Consider the following 20,215-nt stretch of genomic DNA (forward strand, 5'->3'; position numbering starts at 1 on the left):
TCTCATGTTGCTTTTGATGTATGGTGGCCTTAACAGGGTTTTCAGTATATGTGAGGTGTTCAGCGAATGGCTTACAGTTGGCATCCCCCAGAGTGCTTCCACAACTGAGCAGGGATTTGAACCCAGATCTCCCAGTCCAGCTGTCTGCCCATTACATCACACTGGTTCCTGTTTTATAAAGTGTATTAATAGTATTTGTTTTTTTTCCCACTCTTCCAGAAAAAAATTGCAACAACAAACAGCTTGATCTTGTGTTCATCATCGACAGCTCTCGTAGTGTTCGTCCTTATGATTTTGAGAAAGTGAAAGAATTCATCTTAACTATTCTTCAGTTTTTGGATGTCGGTCCAGATGTCACTAGAGTGGGGCTTATCCAATATGCCAGCACAGTCAAAAATGAATTTTCATTGAAGACCTATAGGAGGAAACAGGATATGGAGAGAGCAGTAAAAAGAATGATGTATCTTGCTACTGGTACCATGACAGGATTGGCCATTCAGTATGCAGTAAACATTGCATTTTCAGAAACTGAAGGGGCTAGGCCACTAAGTCAGAATGTGCCCAGAGTTATCATGATAGTGACGGATGGAAGACCACAAGATCCTGTTGCAGATATTGCTGAAAAAGCCCGGAACTCAGGAATCCTAATTTTTGCTATTGGAGTGGGAAGAGTAGATATGAACACACTGAAGTCCATTGGGAGTGAACCTTATGAAGACCATGTATTTTTGGTTGCAAATTTCAGCCAGATTGAAACACTGACTTCTGTGTTCCAGAATAAACTTTGTGGTAAGACAATGCAATGTATTTGTTAAAACTTTTGCTGATATTGTTTAAAAACTGTTAATATACCTTAAAAAGTAAAAAAGGTCAAACCTATGCATACACATGAACATATACATATTTGTGTTATGTGCCATCAAGTCAGAAGTGACATTTAGCGATCCTAATAGGGCTTTCAAGGTAAGAGAGATATTACAGTACCTTGAAAGTCCTAAAAGCACCAAGGAGTGGTTTTAGCAAACATGCCCCCAATAGTGAGTTTCCAGGGCCCCCTGATTCTTAATTAGTCATTCTGTCCACATATGCACATACATGTACACACTGGAACCACTGATATGTTACTCAAACATATATGTAACAATGTGTAATGTGTCACAGCTCTTAAAGAATTAAAATTCACACTGTATGCAATCATACCCAGATCAATAACTTCTTAAAACATTAACGTTGGAATTTGTTCTTAAATAAATAGGAAATACTGTACACATTTAGCATACTGTGAGTCCCAACGGCCCTGGCCTGGTTAATGGGTTGTTGTTGGTGGAATTCCTCCTCCATTCCCATTCGAAAACAAATGGTTGCCACAAAACAGGGTTTATTCCAACTGCAAAGTGAGATACAACAAAATATATTTAGCCCAATCAGTTTTCTCTAGGGCTAGTTAACTGCAGGAGCTCTGCTGACTCAGCACTGCTTTTCTCTCCAGCCCAAGTTGACTGTGTAGAGTTCTGGAAGTCTATATTTCTGTTCAGTCTGGGATGCCATGTGGGTCCAAATGTTGAGGCACACAAAAATGTTGAGTGTGGGCAAAGCCTGTGATGCATCAAGCTCTGGTTTGTTCCTCAAGCTGGAGTCAATGTCTGAAACTGTTCCTCTCTGAGGTGAGATGCTGATGCTCTTTCTGGCATTTTCTCCCTTAGTGTCAGAGTTAAGGCAGCATCAGCTCCCTTGTTCCCTAGTTGCTATTGAGGGCCATAAATCAGAAGTATCTTGAAAGCATATCAAATACGTAATCTAATACATTGTTTTTCTTTTTCAGTTGGACACATGTGTAGTGTAACTGAACATGGTTGTGACCACTTCTGCATCAACACACCAGGCTCTTACGTATGTAAATGTAAACAGGGGTATACTTTGAACTTGGACCAGAAGACGTGCAGTAGTGAGTTTTCCATGTTACTTTCATTAAATCTCATTAAGTATTTATATTAGAAGTGGAAAATCAGTATGATCTCAGTATAATAGTTGAGAAAGTATTTGACATGGATGTGTTTAGAGTCTTTTTGGAGGACTAAGGTGGGATCAGAGTTATCTCAGTTTTCATAACATTTCTTATAAATGTAACTGATTACATAAAATGTTTTTGTGTATATGTCTAGAAAATAGTGTTTTATTTTTCTGTGCCTAAGAAATACATAAATTGCTATAGGAGGAAATACATCTAATTCTTCCCCACTTTCATTGCTTCCTCATTCTCATCTGAATACAGTGGTGCCTTGACTTACGAACGTCCCTATCTATGAACATTTCGACTTACGAACAGCTCTGGCCACAAAATTTTGCTTCTAGTTGCGAACGGAGCTTTGACGTACAAACAGAAAAAGGCAGGGAAAAGAGGTGGGAAATTCAAATGTACTAACCATTGATGGTGAAGAGGCCGCTTCTTTGTAGCACTTTCACCCTAGCAGTTAAGGAAAGGGATGCGGCGGCAGGCTGGCCCAGAGCCTGGAGGTTGAGCCTGGCTGGGCGCTCGTCGCTGCCCTCTGCCATTTGAATTTCTCGCCATCGGCCTGCAGAAGGCGGCGAGGAGCGCCGCCCCTGGCCTTGTTGGAGCCCATCGGGAGGCGAGCAGCTGTGGCGGTCGCAGCGGCAGTGGAAGCCCAGGGGGCTGAGGAGACTTCGAACCAGTAAGGTGCTGCTTGCCTCCCAGCTGGCTACAATGAGGCCTGCATTGGCACTCTTTGCCGCCCTCCGTGGGCTGATGCCGCCGCTTGTGCCTCCAGCTCTGGAACCAGCGCCAGCAGCTGCTCGCTGGGGCGGCCGCATCAGTCCTCGGCACTCCTCGACGCCATTTGAATTTCCCACCATTGGCCCACGGAGGGTGGCAAGGAGCGCCGAGGACCGACGTGGCTGCCCTGGTGAGCAGCCGATGGTGCTGGTTCCGGAACTGGAAGCACCAGCAGAGGCATTGGTCTGCGGAGGGCAGCAAGGAGCGCTGACCCCAGCCTCGTTGGAGCCTGTTGGGAGGTGAATGGCTGCGTCAGTCACAGCGGCAGTGGAAGCCCAGGAGATTGAGCCCGGCTGGGATGGTCCAGCTGCTCAACTCCCGGCTGCGGTGGTGGAAGCCTGAGAGGCTGAGGAGGCTTCGGACTGGCAAGGTGCTGCTTTTTGCTTTTCAAAAAAGTTTTTGGTGGCTTTTGTTTTGTTGGGGGGGATTGAGGGTCGGTGTATTATTATTATTATTATTATTATTATTATTATTATTATTATTATTATTATTATTATTATTATTATTATTATTATTATTATTATTATTATTATTATTATTATTATTATTATTATTATTATTATTTTGCTGTCCCAGTGTGGGATTTGCTCCAATGTTTATTTTTGGATTTTTTTTCCTTGTAGTCCCAGCATGGACTGCTTTTTTTCTTTTTTCTTTTTTCTTTTTTTTTTCCTTTTTTCTTTTTCTTTTTTTTGGTATTTTTTAAAAATGCTGGAATGGATTAATCACATTCTCATGCATTTCAATGGGAAATGGTGCTTCAATTTACGAGCATTTCCACTTATGAACATCTTCTGGGACGGATTAAGTTCATAGGTCGAGGCACCACTGTACTAAGAAAACATTTGGCATGACTACTTTAATTTCTCTTGTGTACTGTTTTTCTGCTCATAAACCTATGCATATTCCTTTTATTCTTCTATCCACTCTTAATTTTTGCCTCAAATTCCTTCATTGATACTGCTTTCTGTTTTATAAAATAAATCTCTCTTCCCCTCCCCCTTGGGTATTTTGACCCAGATTTCCATTTTTTTTTTTGGATGTCTGTAGCATTGGGAGGTGGAAGGGATGGGGGAATATTTAGATGCTATCAGCCATATAAGTGTAGCACTGGTACAAAATGTATTATAGCCTTGTAGTGAAAATTTATATCACGGTTAAATTCCCCTCATTTGTTTTTGCTCCAGTTGTTGTGGGTCAATATATACAATTTGGAACTTCTCATTATATATATATATGTACATACATCAGTCACAGGTGGCTTGTGGACCAAGGGAAGGGGGGAGAATGTCTGTTATTTCAGAATGAGTTCCCACCACTCTATGAACACATAGGGTAACAGATACCCTTCTTGCATTTCCAATAGCTTCCTTCCTGTGAAATTTTAGTTCCAGTTAGTCATGATAGTTAAGTAGGAGATAGCCCTACCAGTTTATGACCTCTACTTTATTGCCTACTCCTATGAAGGATTAATTTAGGATAGCAGTGCAGTGCATTGGCTGAAAGGAGCATTATGATGAGTGGTGCACAATCAATGAACATGAAATTTCTCAGAACAGGTACAAAAGTTGTGCATGTTAGGCCCTGATCACACCAGGCAAATGTTTCCCGCTTCTAATGATACTTTCCATATCTCTGCTGTACTACATTGAGGTCATGTGGTGTACAGTGGTGCCTCGCTAGACAGTTACCCTGCATGACAGTTTTTTCGCTAGACATTGACTTTTTGCGATCGCTATAGTGATTCACAAAACAGTGATTCCTATGGGGGAATTTTGCTGGACAATATTTGGTCCCTGCTTCGCAAACCGATTTTTGCTAGACGACGATTTTGACAGCTCCCCACGCACTTGCAAAATAGGTGTTTTCGGGACCTAACCTTCGCAAGACAGCGATTTAAACAGCTGATCGATGGTTCGCAAAGCAGCTTTCCTATGGCCAATCTTCGCTAGACAACGACGATTCTTCCCCATTGGAACACATTAAACGGTTTCAGTGCATTCCAATGGGGAAATGCTTTTCGCTAGACAATGATTTCGCCAAACAGTGATTTCAATGGAACGGATTATCATCATCTAGCGAGGCACCACTGTATGGGGCTAATGTCCCAATTTGATTCAACATTACTGATGCATTTGTTCCTATTTGTAATATTGTGGCTGGCTACACCATGGAACTGATCTATTTTCTTGCTTATTTCCTGGAGCACTGCAGACCCTCACTTAATTTTAAAAAACAATGTCAAGAAATTTCACACAGTACTATAAGCAGTTGCGGATCTGAGAAATCACACCATTTGAGCTACAAAAACGGCAATATTAGGAACAGCATACATACTGTGTCGATATTTAAAAGATACTTAGGTTTTTGGTTAAAACTTGTATCTGTTATTTAATACCAGTCAATGTTTTTATAATTTTGACTGTGCCTGGAGTTTTATAATAATAATAATAATAATAATAATAATAATAATAATAATAATAATAATAATAATAATAATAATAATAATAATAATAATAATAATAATAATTTATTTTTATTTATTTATTCAATTTTTACCCCGCCCCTGTCTACTCGGGGTGGCTTACATAAGTTAAAACACGTTAAAATAGCATATAAAATGCAATTATACAATTAATTCTAAGCAACAGATTTCCAAGATGGCAATACTCAAAAGAAGAAAAAAGAAAAAGAAAGAGAAAATCACTTAATTGACAGGGGGGAAGGCCTGTTTAAATAACCAAGTTTTTAATTGGCTTTTGAAAACACCCAGCGAGGGTGCCAGCCGAATTTCAGCAGGGAGTGTGTTCCACAGCCAAGGGGCGACCGCCGAGAAGGCCCGGTTCCTAGTTTTCTCCTTCCGGGCCTCCCTTGGTGTCCCCTCAGTCGTCCATGATGATGATGATGATGATGATGATGATGATGATGATGATGATGATAATAATAATAATAATAATAATAATAATAATAATAATAATAATAATAATAATAATAATAATAATAATAATAATAATAATAATAATAATAATAATAATAATAATAATAATAATAATAATAATAATAATAATAATAATAATAGCCGGGCAGCCATGAAGCAATAACAGCAGCCGCCTTCCCCAGTGACTTGGCTTTAGAAAAGAATAGATAGGGTCGTGCACACATACCATTGACCTAAGGAAAAAAATTAATACATCATAGGAACAAAATAATATGACTCTTCCACCAAGGGGGAAATAAACTGCAGTTCATGCTACAGAGAAATAGCAGTTCCTTAAATCTTAGACTCTCACTGCTTGTCATCCTGTAAGTGTTACTGCTGTCTCATGGTTTGCAAGTTAGTCTGTTTTCTTCTATGATAGGTCATCGGGAGTTTAAACACCAGTTTACTATCCATTCTGATAGCTCATATAGGATATTTGGAGAGGATTCCGAGGTTAACTCACTAGCGTGCAATCACATGCTAACTATACTATGAATCAATGATTTTCAGTGAAATAGACAGAAACCTCCTTTTGGTCTCATTTCATTCCCTGAGGTCAAATTATTGATCTACCACGGAGTTCACAAAGTTATTGACCTCTTATAACTGCCCTTTAGTTTTAGCATCCAGTCCTACTTCTTGCTTCTTTTCTGGGGATTCAACAGACAAATCCGCCTGGAGTTTCTCTGGCTGGCATGTCTGTTTGTTTCCAAACAAAAGCAAGGGCAGGTGATGCCTTAATTAATGATTAATATATTTATTAATTCAATTTGTATACCATCTCATTAGTGCAAGCATTATACTCTGTGGTTTACACAAGGGTAAAAACTCAGAAACCCTAAATACTACGCAGTAACTAAAAATATAATTACAATAATACAGCAACAGAACAGACAATAATTATAACCAAAAATTATGAACCACCCTATGAAAAATCTAAAATTGATTAAAATATTTTTTTTAAATCACAACATTATTGATAACACTCAGAAGATTCAGTAGATAAAGGCAGCTTTAAATACTTCAGTCTTTATATACCACCCATCTGGCAGCCAGGGGAGACCTGGGCTTTGACAAAAGCACAAATCAAATCAGCCAGAAAACCCTGAAGGACATTCTGGAAACCAATTGGAACCATCAGTCTTCAGGGTGGAGCATTTTAAGAGGTCTGTCCACCCCACAGAGGGGCACTGTTTTAGCAGGTCAATATCTCAGCATGATCTGGTCATGATAAGGCAGAAGACTCAACGTCTAGCACCTTCGGATCATCCTCTGTCTGCTCAGACATGACCACCAGGTCCAGGATGTGTTCTGCCACATGTAGGACCCATACCATGTTGGGACAGGCCCATAGACACCATAGAATCCACAAACTCCAAGGCCACCCCAAAAGCCTGCTGCTGTGCAGAGATGGTAAAGTCCCCCCAAAGCAAAAGTCTGGGAGACCTCAACAATGCACCAGAGACATATTCCTGGTAGACAGAGCATTGAGTTGCAGTTTGAGTGGCACACCAATGCAATGCACACTCTGTCCGTCTGGTCCAGCAAGAAGATAAGACATTTCAGGCCCATACAAGAATGAGCAGAGCTCCTGCTGATATTAATAGAATTTCTATGGACTATGGCAACAGCCCTCCTGCTCCCTCTGATCTGCCATTATGGCAAATCAAATATCTTGGGGGCATACTGGGAAAGGGCAATCCCACCTTCCTGACTCACCCAAGTTTCAGTTATACAAACCAGGCCAGCCTTTTGATCTACTATAAGCTCAAATACTAACAAAGATATCAGTCCCATTTGCCATTTAGCAGCAGCATGTGCAGATTAGAAGGTAAGCTGATAAGGCTACCTCAGTTCTCCCGACTGAGAGGAGGACTAGGGCATACAACAAATATTAAACATCTGGATATTAAGTGTCATAATTGTGTGCCACCAAGTCAGTTCTGACTTACGGCAATTCTTTTCCTGGTTTTCTTCGTAGAGAGCGCTCATACCATTCCCTTCTTCTGTTGGCATCCTGGGAATACAGTTTGCCCAAGGCCACATAGGCTAGCTCTTCTGGGATGCAAAATGAGGACCTGAACTCCCAAAATCTGGCTCTACAGACAGATGCCTAACTCATTGAGTTGTCCAGCCAGCTGACACCTTTATTAGATCACTAAAAAGTAAATAAATACAAATTGCTAGTTTTTGACATATACCAGTCTTCATCAGGCCATGAGCTGACATATTGTTGAAACTGCAGAAAAAAATATACAGTATATGAAAGTCCCAAAAGCCATGACAGATGTCTGTGCCAGGCCTGTTTCTTAAAGATGTGTTACAAATATCAGTCAGGAGTGTAGTTTTCAAATTCCACCCATGGTGATGTTTGACTGGATTCTCTCTGACAAGTCATCAAACAAAGGACCGCAAGGTAGTCAGCATTCTGCCCTCTCCCATCACTGAAATAACTCTTAGTATTTCTGTGACACCCAAGTCTATCTTGCATTACAGTTTGTCACCGCAGCTAGAGCCTGCAACCTGAAGTAATTAGCAACTTGATAGTTCCATTCTGTTTGTGGCATCTACTGTGAATTGAACAAACTGCAATGCACAATATTGCTAAGATAAAGATAAAAGTTAGTCACCAAAATAGTTCTGTTTGTTGGAGTTAGCTTCCTGTTTATGTGAGCTTGAATGATTTAGTCTTTCCTTGATTAAATCATTCATGGGAGTGGGATTAAAAAAGCAGAACTCTTTGGACATGCTTCCAGGGTAGTATACATAAAGATAACACAGAAAAACAGAATCTTAAAACTGTAGTCCCCAAATACTGGATTTTTGTGTATGTCTTTGCTCTTGAATGTTCAGGACAATTCAAGGTCAAATATGTGGTCTTCAAATGGCTCTGGAGAACTAAATCACTTTTGTTTATATCTTCAGACAATGCACTGTCAACACAAACCAGATGTATTTAGCTAAATGCTAGCATTAGTTTTTAATTCGCTTCCACACTAAGGGTTGAGTCCTCAAATTGTTTGGCCTCTTAATTTCTTAGAACACTGACCATAGTACAAATATCATTTGATTTACCTAGAATCTTGAAATGACTTTTTCTGCCATTGTTTCTGCAGTTAAAAAGGGGGGAAATGATCAGTTTGCCAACCAATTACCACTAGAAAGAAAACATCTGCACCTGCACAGGTGACCCCAAATGAACCAAATAATTTCTGCACTTGGACAAAATGGAAACAGAAGCTGTGCTCTTGCAGACATTTCCCTGCAACCAAAGCAGGGCTTCTTTCTCAATAGATGTCTGTATGATGTAAAAGCAAATTGATGAAAACATAGAACAAGACATTTCAAGGAATGAGATGCTGGAATCTCATCAACAGAGAGATCTGTCAATGTTTAGTCCTTCCTACTATGAGAATTATTTAGGACACCTTTAGAAATTGATTATTCTCGTTTTCTATTTTTAACCGTACCAAAAGGCTAGAACTCCTTGCCTAAGAAAGCATGGGTGCCCTCACCCTTTTTAATGATGTGCCATCTGCTCAAAATTAGTTTTCTTACATAGGTTTTGTTTCATTATGTAGATGCCACTTTACTATACTGTGCATATCTCAGTTTTCATTGCAGCGCATATTTTTTGGAAGAATTTTATTTAGCACCATAAGGCCAGGACAAAATTTTATGTAGAAACAAACATAGGTAAAAGTAAAGGTTCCCCTTGACATTTAGTCCAGTAGTGTCCGACTCTAGGGTGCGGTGCTCATCTCCGTTTCCAACCCGTAGAGCTAGCATTTGTCCACAGACAATCCTCCGTGGTCACATGGCCAGCGTGACTAGACATGGAACGCCATTTACCTTCCCACCGAGGTGGTACCTATTTATCTACTTGTATTTTGCATTTTGCATGCTTTCAAACTGCTAGGTTGGCGGGAGCTGGGACAAGCGACGGGGGCTCACTCCGACGCATGGATTTGATCTTACGACTGCAGGTCTTCTGACCTTGCAGCACAGAGGCTTTTGCGGTTTAACCTGCAGTGCCACAACATCTCTGGAAACAAACATACATACAAACAAATAAAATATAAATTTGGAAACAATATATTGGACCATTAAAATTCCCTTTTCTTAGAATACGTAAGTGATCAATGATCACATTATTTGTGTAAGCAAGCAACTCCTTCTTCTACTAAATTTCTAATTTATATTAGGAGTTACATCTAGGCTTTTCAAACATTAGTGCTACATATTGAGTTTTAGTTTGAACTCTGATTTAGAAAAAAAGGGGGGGCTTTAATGAAGCAGTTTATACAGTATATGTTAGACTTGAGTTTCAAATGACTTGTTTATATTAATGTATCTCACACATTCATCTGTAGATCTGTCCAAATCTCCCAAGCATAAATATCAGTCCCATCTGGAGGCTATAAAAACAATCTGGGCAAGCAAGGGTGATTTGGAATATACAAAATAATGCCTTTTGTTAATAAAAACAACAAAGAATCTTGTGGCACCCTAAAAACCTAAAACAAAAACCATTTTGCACCATCCAGAAGCAAATCTGGCCTTCAGCTAGATACTGGCCAGAATGTGAAATCATCTGTATGTTTCTTTCAACTGTATAGTACTACGCCGCATCCACATCTACTGTCTGTCTATACAAGAAGACCTTCTTTCTCTATGAGTACTCAAGGATATAAGTTCATAAGGGTTCTGGGTGGCCCCAAAGCACCAACTACTCCTTTGGATATTAATGGTACTTTAGCCCACTTTTTACACTTCTGTTATTTACATTTAACAAGCTCTTATGGATTAATTATATTAGTGCAATTAACATCGCTTCTAGATCAATTCTAGATTGATAGAGACAAGATGTCCCAGCAAGAAGCCCACTTTTTACACTTCCGTTATTTACATTTAACAAGCTCTTGTGGATTAATTACAGTGGGGTCTTGACTTAAGAACCACTCTCATAGGAAAATATTGACTTGACTTACATACTTAGATTTGAGTTAAGAACTGGAAAAAAAACACGTGGGAGGCAGGGAAAGTGCAAAATGTGAACTTTCAATTAACTGTTGGCCAGTGAAAAGGGTGCCTGTCTGCTTCCTCACTCCTCCCAGCGTTTAGAGAGTGGATTGGGAGACAGTCTTCGGACTGCCTGGTACTGTCCTGCCTGGACTGTATTTTCCCTGCCTTCCCTGAACCTTTCTTGACCTAAGAAAAAAAGAAACAAAATATCCCCCCTCTAGTGGCTGAAGGCGGAATAGCAGCTTCCCATTAGTTTCTATGGACGGAAAAGAGCAGATACGGATCAAATGGTTTTCAATGCATTCCTATGGGAAATGCAGATTTGACCTGAGAACTTTTTGACTTGAGAACCGCCTTCCAATACAGATTAAGTTCTCATGTCAAGACCCCACTGTATATTAGTGCAATTAACATCACTTCTAGATCAATTCTAGATTGGTAGAGACAAGATGTCCCAGCAAGAAGCTTGTCCATTAATCTCTTTTCACTAAGGAACTCTGGGTAAGCTTCAGAAGTCACAGAAACTGAAGGTGTGCTTGGAACATTTCTACACCTGGGCATACCAGAAAGTCAGTTTAGGCACTATAACAAAAGTTGTGTTCATTTTTACAAACAGTGTCTCTACGACGGTTCTCTCAGTTGCCAGATATTGTTATAAGAGATTACTTAGACAAAAAGGAAGAATAGAACTGATGATGAGACATTATGCACATTTGCCTGGGATAACACCCTTTGAATAGGATGGGACTTCTGAATAAAAAAGTACAGAATTTAATTGACAATTGGAATTGAATATCCTCTGCATTAAACTGCAATTAAATATTTTTCAACAAAAATACAATTTTGAAAGTGTGCAAAAATAATGTTCATGTTTTATATTCCATATTTTTATAAATGAAATAAACATCATGTTGTTCTCTCTGATCTTATAATTTAACATTTTTAGAGGAGTCATATATCTTGTTCATCTCTCTTCTATCCTCTTGTTTGATTATACAGTTTTAAACTGTTTTTTCAATCTGAAGTCCAAAAACTGAAAAGCAAACAAGTGACAGTAACATTTCATTATAGGATTATATTTTACAAATTATTACTTGTTGCAGCCCAGGACCTATGTGAAGTCAGAAAGCACGACTGTGAACAAATATGTGTGAATACACCTGGATCCTATGTCTGCCAATGTTACAATGGTTACAAACTCCAGAAAGACGGGAAGCACTGTTTCAGTATGTATCTGATTTCCATTGCTTTTTCCAAAAAAGAAAGCTGTTTTCAATGTGATGTTTTAAGATTTCTTGCATGTCTTATGTGCCATCAGATCAGAACCACTTTAGAGAAACTCTACTAAGTCTTTCAAGGTAAGTAAAACATTTAAGGAGTGTTTTTACCAGTTCCATCTCCTGAAAATCTTTTCTCCATAGCTCCTCAGATTATATAATAAATTACTCTGAAAAAATTGTTCTTAAATTCAAAGTAATTTACTATGCGGCATGGAGTTGTGACAACCAAGAAACGTAAGTGTGAATCTTCCATGAGTATGTGGAACCAATTCTAATGAGAGACTTCACTACAGGAAAAAAATGACTACAAAAATCTTGATGTAACGAAAGCACTCAAGACTGCTTAGGTGGTAGAAAACACATCCCAGGTAGCATTTTTCACAAGCTGAAGGGCGTTGGTGGTGGCGTAAAACTCTTGGCCACGTCAAACAAACAGTATTAATGGTTCTTTGTGCAATTAATGAGAGAGGCTGACTTAGAAATCTCCTTATGCTGAGTTAGATTATTAGCCCACCTAGCCAGCATTGCTGATACTACTGTAACTGACAGTGGATCACCTGGGGTTTAGACAATTCTACCTAGAGGATTTTCCAGGAAATGCCTGCAAGCTTATCATGTGCTTTAGCACTGAATTACGTTATAAACTGTATTGTGTATGTAACAAATAGTTTATAATGCCATGGGTTAGTGAGCTGTTGACTTGCCTTTTCTGGTTTCTTAGTAGAGTGTCTTCCTATTTCATGAAGGTTTCTTGATGCTAGGATTTGTCTTTTCTACTCCCCATTTTCATGGAGCCTGCATAAAAGGATAGAACAGCATACTGATTCCATCGTGTATTCACCTTCCTTTTTTTAAAGGCTCATAAACATAGCCACATCCCAAGACTTCTCCCATTTTAAGCAAAACAGCTTTCCACAGCTGTATGCTCTCTCCAGCTATCTTCACTTTGAAAGTCTGAAACTCATAAAACTCACTGCTCTTACAATAACAGCTGTTTTATGTTACCACTTTGCATGAGAAATTTGTTGTTCATAATTGCAATGAATACTTTATGTGCATGTTCCAGCTGCTAAATGCACAAACAATTTTTAATAATTGCATGTATTTCCATTGTAGAGGTACCCATAGTGCATTCGTTTGTTTGTTTAAACATTTCAGTTGTTTGAATATTGCATGTTCTAGGTCTGATTGATATCCTTAAAATCAACCAAAGATAATCTATTTTTCTAAAATGTACTATTTGTTCTCATGAGGTTGGATACAATCATGTTATTTTTGTTACTGGAAGCAGTTTCAAAAGTGATTCCCTCACTCCTCTAAGTGGATGTCCTCAAAGTCTTTACTAGATAGCTTAAAAAGGTTGTGGAGCATGTTTTGGGTGGTTTGCATAATAATTGGTGAACAAGAAGTGCAGAAAATATTGCTCCTGGGCTGGCCAAGGAAAATACTCCTGAGGGGACACATTCATGATCAGATCATGGAGATATCTCTACTTTTTTCCTATAATCTCCTTGCTGCATAGAGTTATAGTAAAACTTCAGCAGGAAGTATCCAGTGACATCCTGATTGCCCTGTGGTGGCCACAGTAACCCTGATTTGTGGCGCTAAAGCTCATGGCAGCAGACTTTTATCAGCTGCCCATCACTCAGAAGTTGATCACTCAGAGCATGGACAAGATCCATCACCCAGATTCAGTCTGGGAGAATTCAAGGAAAATTCTCCAACAATAAAACACATTGTTTCCCAGGCCAGGAAACCATCCACCAAATACAGCTATTCCTGTAACTGTAAGAGGTTTGTGCATTATGCAAAGTCTAACAGACTATCTCATCATCCACCTAGTCCCCACACTGTATTATGCTTCCTCTTACAGCTGAAAGAGCAAAGCCTGTGTCATTCCTTACATCAAGTGTATCTATCAGCCACTGATGTGTATCAGTCCAAGGGATCCACAGCCTCTCAATTTTTCCAACATCCAACCCTCAAAAAGTTCATGAAAGGTTTGAGAAACATTTGTACAGATGTCTAGCCTCCACTGACTCAGTGGTCCTCAGTCAACTCAAACAGCCGGTCTTTGAGCCTTTGGCAACATCAGATTTCAGACTTCTGTCACATAAAACTCTATTTTTAGTCCCCATTGCCTCTACATTTACAGCAAATGAGCTCGCTGCTGTCAGACATGACTCCCCTTTTCTTATGGCTGCACAGAGACAAAGTCACCCTTTTCCCAGATATTTCTTTCCTTCCTAAAGTGGTGTCATATTTTAAACTTAACCAGTCCCTTGTGCTGCCAACATTCTTTCCATTCTCCTTCTTAGAACTGGAGAGATCTCTGCAAATGTTGGATGTCCGGAGCGCCCATGCGTTCTGTATTTCTAGAAAAGTCAGTCTGTTCATCAGCTACCAAGGACCTAAGAAAGGCCATCATAGTACACCCCAACATATCTCTAAATGGATTGTCAAAATAATTGCCCTTGCTTACCAGCTAGCTAAAAAACGTCTCCCTGACTCTCTGAGAGCACATTCTATGAGAACTGTTGCTACATCCACAGCTTTTCTTAAGGATGTTCAGCTATCTGATATCTGCAAGGTGACAGCCCCCAATCTTTCTTAAACATTACAGACTAGATGTTAGAGCTAAATCTGATGCTGCATTTAGCAGAGTGGTGATCTCCCCTATTTTGCCATGACATCCCAGCTGGTAAGTGACCTTGTCAGTCACCCATATGTGTGATTCACAGAAACCATGAAGAAGGACAGGTTACTTACCTGTCATTGTAGTTCTTTGAGTGGTTATCTGTGAATTTACACAACCTACCTATCCTCCCCTCAGTCTTTCATACCAGATTGATTTTTTCTCTTGACAGCAGCAGCCTGAGGGAACTGAGGATTCATGGGGGAGGGGGCAGAACATGCACACTGTGGGGGATCAGTTACTCCTTAGGCTCTGGAATGTTCCAAGGGAGTTTCCCACTGGCGCAGAAGGAGCCCATATATGTGAATTCACAGATGACCACTTGAAGAACTACAGTTACAGATAAGTAACTTGTCCTTGCAAATGCTGCAAACTCCAGAAAGATCGTCTGGAATATGTACTTATGTCCAGCAGGGGAGAGGGAACTTTTATACGTGAATACTGGCAATATTGGTTAAGAATGTCCCCTCTGTTTCTATTATTTTTAGCTAACGTGTAATTTGCTGCATGGCATCAACTGCTACAATGCAGAAAAAATGTTTTTGTTAACATTATCTGTTTCAAACGAAGAAACTGATGATAATGTTGAAGTATTAGATGTATATGACATGACTCTGACACTTGGATCAGACTAGTGTTGGAAAGGTCTGTTGGAAAGATCTGAAGGAAAAATGGTTCTTTTCTATTTATATACAATACGTCTTTTCTCTGCTGGTGAATAAATGTGCCAGATAAAGTTTCGAGGCCAAATTTTACCTATTTTCAAAGGCCTACTATTAACTGTGCCTGAATATATTCATTTTGCTCCTCTGAACAAACAGTAAATCATAGTGAAATCAACCCACAGCGGTACTGAAATTATTGAGACAATTGATAATTGATTCTGGCAGTGGTTCTTAACCTTTGTTACTCAGGTGTTTTTGAACTGCAACTCCCAGAAGCCCCAGCCAGCACAGCTGATGGTGAATGCTTCTGGGAGTTGCAGTCCAAAAACATCTGAGTAACAAAGGTTAAGAACCAGTGCTGTAGAGCAGCAAAAAATTAACATACATCTAACTTAATGTTTTTTCAATTAATACTGATGCAAAATAGTACACTGGATGAAACTGAAATAACATTACTGCATTACGTGTTTGTTTGTGTGTGTGTGTGTGTGTATAAGATCAAAAAAATCTTATATGTCGATATGTATGCTGTCTGTTGTAGCCCACTTACAGATACAAATTTGTCTGTATGGTGGCAGAGTGCTATTGTATTTATGTGCTGCTTGAATATTGGTACAGTGGAAAATTTCTGGAAAGGTTTGAAAGAAAAATGGTTCTCTTTTATTGTTGTCCTCTTTGTGTGCTTTACCAGTGGAGTGCAACACACTTAATGGACACCCACTCCTTAGCCAACAGCTAAAATTGAGGAAAACCTTTCTGCACATATCTCAAGCTCGAAGTGTTAGACCAGAAGAGGCTAGGTTAAACCTATAGAGAACAAAAACATCACACCTTGCCGAATGGATGAATGCTGAAGAGTGTCTTCCAACAGAACAAGATTCTTTCTGGACCATCTGGAAGTCACTTAATAAACTCTGAAGCAAAATAGAAAAATCAAAGAATAATCAAGCAAAAGAGGGTTACTTGGATACAAGACAATTTTTCTGTGGCTATGGAGAAATTCAATCAATGCAGCACCTATGTGCATGCAATTTATGTCCCACCACATGTGAAGAAAATCTAGCAAATAGCATAGTGAATGTCCAAAGTCACCCAGTGAGCTTCATGGTCAAGTGAAGATTTAAACCCAGGCCTTGCTATTTTTTGTCTGATATGCTAATCACTTCACTAAACATGAACTCAGTGAGAAATATTTTATTGAAATGTTAAAGAAATGATGGTCTTGTATTTGTTACTTATAGCCCTACACTAAATTGTGCTTGTGATATGGACCATACCATAGAAGATAGTTTGTCAAATATGTATGCATGCTGCTATCTTTCCAGTTCTTTAGGTAAAGGTGAAGGTTCTCCTTGACATTTAGTCCAGTCGTGTCCGACTCTAGGGCGTGGTGCTCATCCCCGTTTTCAAGCCATAGAGCCAGGGTATGTCTGTAGACAATTTCCGTGGTCACATGACCAGCGCGACTAGACACAGAACGCTGTTACCTTCCCACTGTGGTGATAGCTATTTATCTACTCATATTTTTATATGCTTTCGAACTGCTAGGTTGGCAGGAGCTGGGACAAGTGACCAGAGCTCACTCCGTCACGTGGATTCGATTTTACGAATGCTGGTCTTCCAACCTTGCAGCACAGAGGCTTCTGTGGTTTAACTCACAGCCCCATCACATCCCCCCCTCCAGGTCTTTACAGAACAGAAATAAAAAACAGCAAAAAGAAAAGAAATGCAGCCATTTCACCCACATCATTTTGATAACAAAAATAGCAGATGTAGGACATGTGTACATATTGCCTTTTCATTTCATTTCATTTATTTAAATTTTTTTAACCTACCTTTCTCCTTAAAAAGGATCCAAGGTGGCTTACAACAACTAAAATACAGTATTTAAGCTAACAACAGTGAGTATACAATACTAAAAGGATCAGATGAATACTATACAGTGGTGCCCCGCTTGATTACCCCGTTTGGCGCTGAAATCGCTTCATGTCTATGTTTTTGTGATCACTATTGCAATCGCAAAACGATGTTTCAAAGGGCGATTTTCGTTTTATGACGATCGGTTCCCTGCGTCGGGAACCGATTCTTCACATTACAACGATCTAAAAACAGCTAATCGTCAGGTTTCGAAATGGCCGCCCGTTGTGTAAGATGACTCCCCGCTGTTTTCAGGACTGATTTTTCGCTTTACAGGCACCGGAAAATGTCCGCTCTATGGAGGATCTTCGCCCATTGGAATGCATTAACCGGTTTTTAATGCGTTTCAATGGGTTTTTTCCCTCCTTGACAATGATTTCGCTCTACAGCGATTTTAATGGAACGGATTATTGTTGTCAAGTGGGGCATAACTGTACTGAAGAATGTAAGCAACAGCAAAACACATTCAAAGTAGAATACATCAGTCCATTTAAAAAACCCTCAGCAACCAGTCACTCAGGGAAAGCTTGCCTGAAGAAAAAGGTTTTCACCCGCTTGTGGAAGGACAGTAAAGATGGGGCCCAGCCTGGTCTTGCAGGCTACCTGAAATAGTCTTCAAGGTATACATTGGTAACCAACACTTGGAATATGAAAATATGCTCAGAGATTATGCAATGTTTATGAGATCATGGAAATAAAGTGGTGCCTCGCATAACGAGCACCCTGTTTAACAACGAATCCGCATAGCGATGCGGATGTTGCGATTGCAAAAGCGATCGCATTGCGATGTTTAGAATGGCTAAACATCGCATTGCGATGATCGGTAAGCGTTTCGCTTACCGATCTTCGCATTGCGATGTTTACAAAACAGCTGATCGGTGGTTCCAGAATGGCCACCGGAAGAAAAAATGACCGCCCACAGCATTTTTGCGCGGTTTCCTCGCTTACTGAGGCGGCGAAAATGGCGGCCGTATGGAGGATTTCCGCTTAGCGGTGAGTTTATCCCCCATAGGAACGCATTAAACAGGGTTTAATGCATTCCTATGGAGTTTTTTGCCCCGTATAGCGATGATTTTGGATAGCGATGATTTATCTTGAACGGATTAAACGGAGGAAAAGAAGAGGAAGTTGCATTATATTAAGCAAATGAATACTAATTTATCAATTCCTGGTGGAACATTGTTTAAAAATCTGTAGATTTTTAAAATTTCTACTCCTGCTTCTCTTTTGCTGTCATTAGTTGACATGGGATGTTAAATGAGAGGAAACCAAGATGTGGACAGTGTTGCTGTTAAATGATTTTGAGTTCTAAAATATAAGGCAAAATGTTTGTTTTTAAACAATAAGTATTACTTGTAAGCAGCCCCTTATCTCCAAAGAGATTTATGGGGGTGCCGGAGACTGGGATGAGTCCGAAGTCCAGACAAACCTCTGACTGCTGAGCAGAGCCCTTAGGTCTCAGCAAGGTCCTGTCTAACACTTCTTCCTCAAAAGCCAATCTCCTTTATTAAGAAAGCAACACACACAGACAAATCCATGAGTTATACTCAGAATAATCTGGCTCTAAATCTTTGGTAGCAAACACACATGGCCAATTAGACATTCAGCTAGTCTGTACAAGAACCAATGCATGCAGATCAAATCATTACTGCTTTATTGAAAATAATTGCTTTAGAAAAGGTTTCAGTTGATGGTAAAATAGTTCAGTAGGTACATTTTCATATCAAGACAAACGGAACACCCCCCTTCCCACTCCAGCTATAAAAATAAAGAAATGGAATTATGCTAACTAATAAAAAGCATAACACAGTCCATCTCACGTGTCTTGGGCCTTCACAGGCTGACGCTAGATGAAATCCAGTTAACTTCCATCAGTCTATGGTAGGAAAAATAGTCCATAGCAAAGTTATAATCCATTATGGGAAAAAGCACGTGTCTGACCTTTCTCAGTCCAACTCCATCTTTTTCCAACCTCTTACCAACTTCCTTCTTCTTCCCAGAATTCTTCATAAGGAACACCCCCTCCTGGGTCTTGTTGTCCCACCTAACTTTCTCATGAGAGCTTGAGAGTTGTTATGTTTTGTGGCAGAATTATTTTGACTACGAAAGTCTCTGCTCTCTACCCATCTTAGCAACGAGATAACCATAGAGCGAAGCTTCTCTGAAACAGCATGAAAAACTTTCCTACTACAGAGCAGACTTTAAATCAAGATGGATGCTGTCAAGACAATATTAAATGACTACAAAACCCATTCTAATATCTCATAAAAACACAAATCATCACATTACTGAACTCATAACTCTGAAATGCTTTTTACCCTTGATTGGGACATCATTACTATAAGCAGTCAGTGGATCATACCCTCTACTGTGCTGTGGTTTGTGTATATTAGTGTTAATATTTTGCCTCATGTGTGCTTGATTTTTAAAAGGGAAAGCTGATGATTACTTTAATTTTCAATAAACGTTCCATATGACAGTCTTCAGCCTGGAAAGAATGAGGCTTTTGCCAGGAAAGAGATTACACATCCTACATGATGGAAAGCCTGCATTGTCTGGATTCCAACCAATTACTCTAAGTCAGTGTAAGCAGAAACTCCCATAATGTGAAAGATTACAATCTTTGCTTGCCTGATGCAGTGTATTTGGTCAGTTCTCCCAAGGCTGCCCAGACTGTGACAGACTTATAGTTGTGGGATTATGGGACTAATGCATTAGTCCAAACAAACTGACACTTTTAAAAATTACGTAAAAGTAAGAATTTAGAAGTGTAAAAAGAAATGTAACAGTATCTAACACTACTTCATAATGGCTTAGTTGGCAGTGATAGGAAAGATTTGGACAGAGGACACACAATTTTCA

The 20,215-nt window shown here is 39.5% G+C and overlaps 1 protein-coding gene across 7 annotated transcripts in view; it reads left to right on the forward strand.

The window, feature by feature from the left end:
* MATN2 (matrilin 2) overlaps positions 1-20,215 on the forward strand; it is a 72,167-nt gene that overhangs the window by 10,771 nt on the left and 41,181 nt on the right. For all 7 annotated transcript variants that reach the window (XM_072999164.2, XM_078393606.1, XM_072999165.2 and 4 more), the window contains exons 3-5: positions 220-789; positions 1,823-1,945; positions 11,900-12,022. In XM_072999164.2, coding sequence (XP_072855265.2) covers positions 220-789; positions 1,823-1,945; positions 11,900-12,022 — 816 coding nt within the window. The remainder of the gene's footprint in view (positions 1-219; positions 790-1,822; positions 1,946-11,899; positions 12,023-20,215) is intronic.

Source organism: Pogona vitticeps, chromosome 4, assembly GCF_051106095.1.
Source record: "Pogona vitticeps strain Pit_001003342236 chromosome 4, PviZW2.1, whole genome shotgun sequence".
Classification (NCBI taxonomy): domain Eukaryota; kingdom Metazoa; phylum Chordata; class Lepidosauria; order Squamata; family Agamidae; genus Pogona; species Pogona vitticeps.